The 2,987-nt window shown below is 47.0% G+C and overlaps 1 protein-coding gene across 1 annotated transcript in view; it reads left to right on the top strand.

Moving 5' to 3' along the window:
- The window catches only part of LOC110596209 (autoimmune regulator-like), a 29,119-nt gene extending 26,350 nt beyond the window's left edge, over positions 1 to 2,769 (top strand). The window contains exons 4-5 of the mRNA XM_021715617.1: positions 2,502 to 2,574; positions 2,691 to 2,769. Coding sequence (XP_021571292.1) covers positions 2,502 to 2,574; positions 2,691 to 2,756 — 139 coding nt within the window. The 3' untranslated portion in view covers positions 2,757 to 2,769. The remainder of the gene's footprint in view (positions 1 to 2,501; positions 2,575 to 2,690) is intronic.
- Positions 2,770 to 2,987: the final 218 nt, after the last annotated feature.

Consider the following 2,987-nt stretch of genomic DNA (forward strand, 5'->3'; position numbering starts at 1 on the left):
AATCCACTCACCTCAGCCTCCCAAAGGCGTGGGATTACAGACTGAGCCACCGAGCCCCGCTAGAATTTGTATTTCTAATAAATTCCCACATAATGCTGATGCTGCTGATCTAGGGACCACTCTTTGGGAACCACTGTTTAACAGGCATTATAAATGTGACCCTTCCAAGGATTTATAAAGTCTTATGTGACTTTTGGGATAACCTTAATGGAATTGGATAACCTGGAGAATCTGTAAGGCCTAGCCCTACACAACTCTAGTTTTGATTCATTATTGACTTACTGAGTGACTACTGTATGCACAACCTCTATGTTATAAAGAGACAAAGAGGGAAGAGATCCGATCATTGTCTTGGTCCCTCTAATAAACGAAATAAGATGGCCGGGCTTGGTAGCTCAGCCCATAATCCCAGTGCTTTGGGAGACCAAGGTGAGTGGATTGCCTGGGCCCGCAGGTTTGAGACCCGCCCTGGCAACTTGGCGAGACCTCATCTCTACAAAGAATAAAAAATTAAGGCCTGGCTCGGTGGCTCAGTCTGTAATCCCAGCACTTTGGGAGGCCAAGACGAGTGGATTGCCTGAGCCCGTGGGTTCAAGACCCACCTGGGCAACTTGGCGAGACCTCATCTCTACAATAAATCAAAAAATCAGCCGAATGTGGTAGCGCATGCCTGTAATTCCGGCTACTTGGAAGGCTGAGGCAGAAGAATCACCAGAGAGGCTGCAGTGGCCGGGAACATGCCACTGCACTCCAGTCTGGGTGACAGAGTGAGACTCTAACAAAAAAAAAGAGAAAGAAATAAGATAATTGTTGCACAAGGCAAAGCATGAGAGAGTATGGAGAGACCTCGTGGAAGAGAGCTGCCTTGGGTTATATACCCCAAAACTCTGGCTTGATACAGAATCTAGCTATTATCTCTTACAATTCTGAGGGCTCAGTTGGATGGTTTGTTTTGTTTTGGGTTCTTGAGTTGGAGTCTCACTCTGCCACCCAGGCTGGAGTGCAGTGGCATACTCACAGACCATAGCCTCAACCTACTGGACTCAGGCAATCCTTCTACCTTAGCCTTCCAAGTAGCTGAAACTACAGGCATGCGTCACCATGCCTGGCTAATTTTAAAACATTTGTTGTTGAGACGAGGTCTCGCCAAGTTGCCTAGGCTGGTCTCAAACCCCTGGGCTTAGGCAGTCCTCTCGCCTGCACCTCCCAAAGTGCTGGGATTACAGGCATGAGTCACCACAGCCGGCTTTGGTGGTTTTTCTGTTCCATATGATGTGACTGGGACTGCAGTCTCTTGGAGGCTCAACTATGGTGGTCTGTCCAAGGTTACGTACATAGCAGTAGTTGGTGCTGCCTGTTGCTGTGGAGTTCAGCTGAAGCTATTGCTTGGAGCACCTCAAGTCTTCTCCGTGTGGCCTCTCACAGCATGACAGCAGAGCTCTGAGATGGATATTCCAAGCATATAAAAGTAGAATCTAGCTGGGCTCGGTGGCTCAGCCTGTAATTCCTCACTTTGGGAGGCTGAGGTGAGTGGATTGCCTGAGCCCGCGGGTTCGAGACCCACCTGGGCAACTTGGCGAGACCTCATCTCTACAATAAATCAAAAATCAGCAGGGCGTGGTAGCACGCGCCTGTAGTTCCAGCTACTTGGAAGGCTGAGGTGGAAGGATCGCCAGAGCCCAGCAGGTCGAGGCTGCAGTGGCCAGGAGCAGCCACTGCACTCCAGTCTGGGTGACAGAATGAGATTCTAACTCAAAAAAAAAAAAAAAGTAGAATCTGTAGATCTCTTAGACCCATCTTTGGGAGTTACAACATTGTCATCTCTGCTACATTCTTTTGGTTAAAAAAAAGTCATAAGACAAGCACAATTCAAGAGAAGGGAAACTACCTGTGGATGGGAGGCCGAGTAAAGAATCTACAGCTATCTTTAGTCTACCACAAGCTGACTGAGGAAGTTAAAGGATGAATAGAGTTTTGACAGGCATAGGTTTCTAGAGGGGAAGGTATTGTAGAGAAGAGATAGCAAGTCTTCGATTTGAGTAGCCAGAAGGGTACTTCAAGGGGCATGGAAAGGTGGAATGGGACTGTGTAACAGGGCTTTGAACAGCCAGCAGAAGAGCTTGAACATACACTAGCAGACCTTTAAAAACAGTATGAAGGATGACCTTCAGTGGTTATATTAGCATGGTGCAGAGGTCGGGAATGACTCTCTGGGTGCCAAACTATTCAGAATACCTTTTTCTATAAGGCCAGTATTAATGGCTCTATATTTGGCTTCTGTTTCTACAGTGTGGGAAGGGATACTCACTCCTTAAGTTATTATAAATGATGCCAAGTAAGCATTTTGAAGAATGAGAGTACCCTAGCAGTGCTACAGGACTGGCCAGAATAGGAGTTTAGGGACACACAGCTTTGTGCCAGACCTAGCTAGGCTTTTCCTGCTGCATCAAAGGCTTATGTCATCTTAGTTACTTAGTCTTGCCCTTGCCTTTTCCCTGCAGTAACCCTCCACTGAGTGAAGAGATGTTGCCTCCTGGGGAGTGGATGTGTCACCGGTGCACTGTTCGCCGAAAGGTAATGCTGCTTTCAGAAGTCTCTGTTCAAAATGCTAGATCTAGAGCGCTGATATTCTAGAGCTAAGATAGCCTGACCCTGAAGGCATTTTCGTCCCTCATTCTCGTCTCTTCCAGCCCTGGAATCACCCTTCTCTTCCCAAGGTGACCCTATGGCCTAAAAATCCAAACATGGGCTGCTGAAATGGGCAGAAGAAGTAATTTAATTGACTAAGCCCTATTCAGTCACTAGTGACAGGAGTAGTCTGATCGCCTTGTTGATCTCCTAATAAGTGGCCTAAATGTGGCAGCCTTATTTGTGGCTAATGAAAAAGAAGGCTGCTTCTTCAGCTTGATGGCAAAAGGATTTTTCTCTCATCCCAAGGTAAATAAGTCACTGGTATCTAGAGGATTGGCCAGGTGTTTTGAGGGAGA

Source organism: Carlito syrichta, unplaced genomic scaffold (assembly GCF_000164805.1).
Source record: "Carlito syrichta isolate Samal-C Ts95f unplaced genomic scaffold, Tarsius_syrichta-2.0.1 Scaffold307219, whole genome shotgun sequence".
In the NCBI taxonomy this organism is placed as follows: Eukaryota; Metazoa; Chordata; class Mammalia; order Primates; family Tarsiidae; genus Carlito; species Carlito syrichta.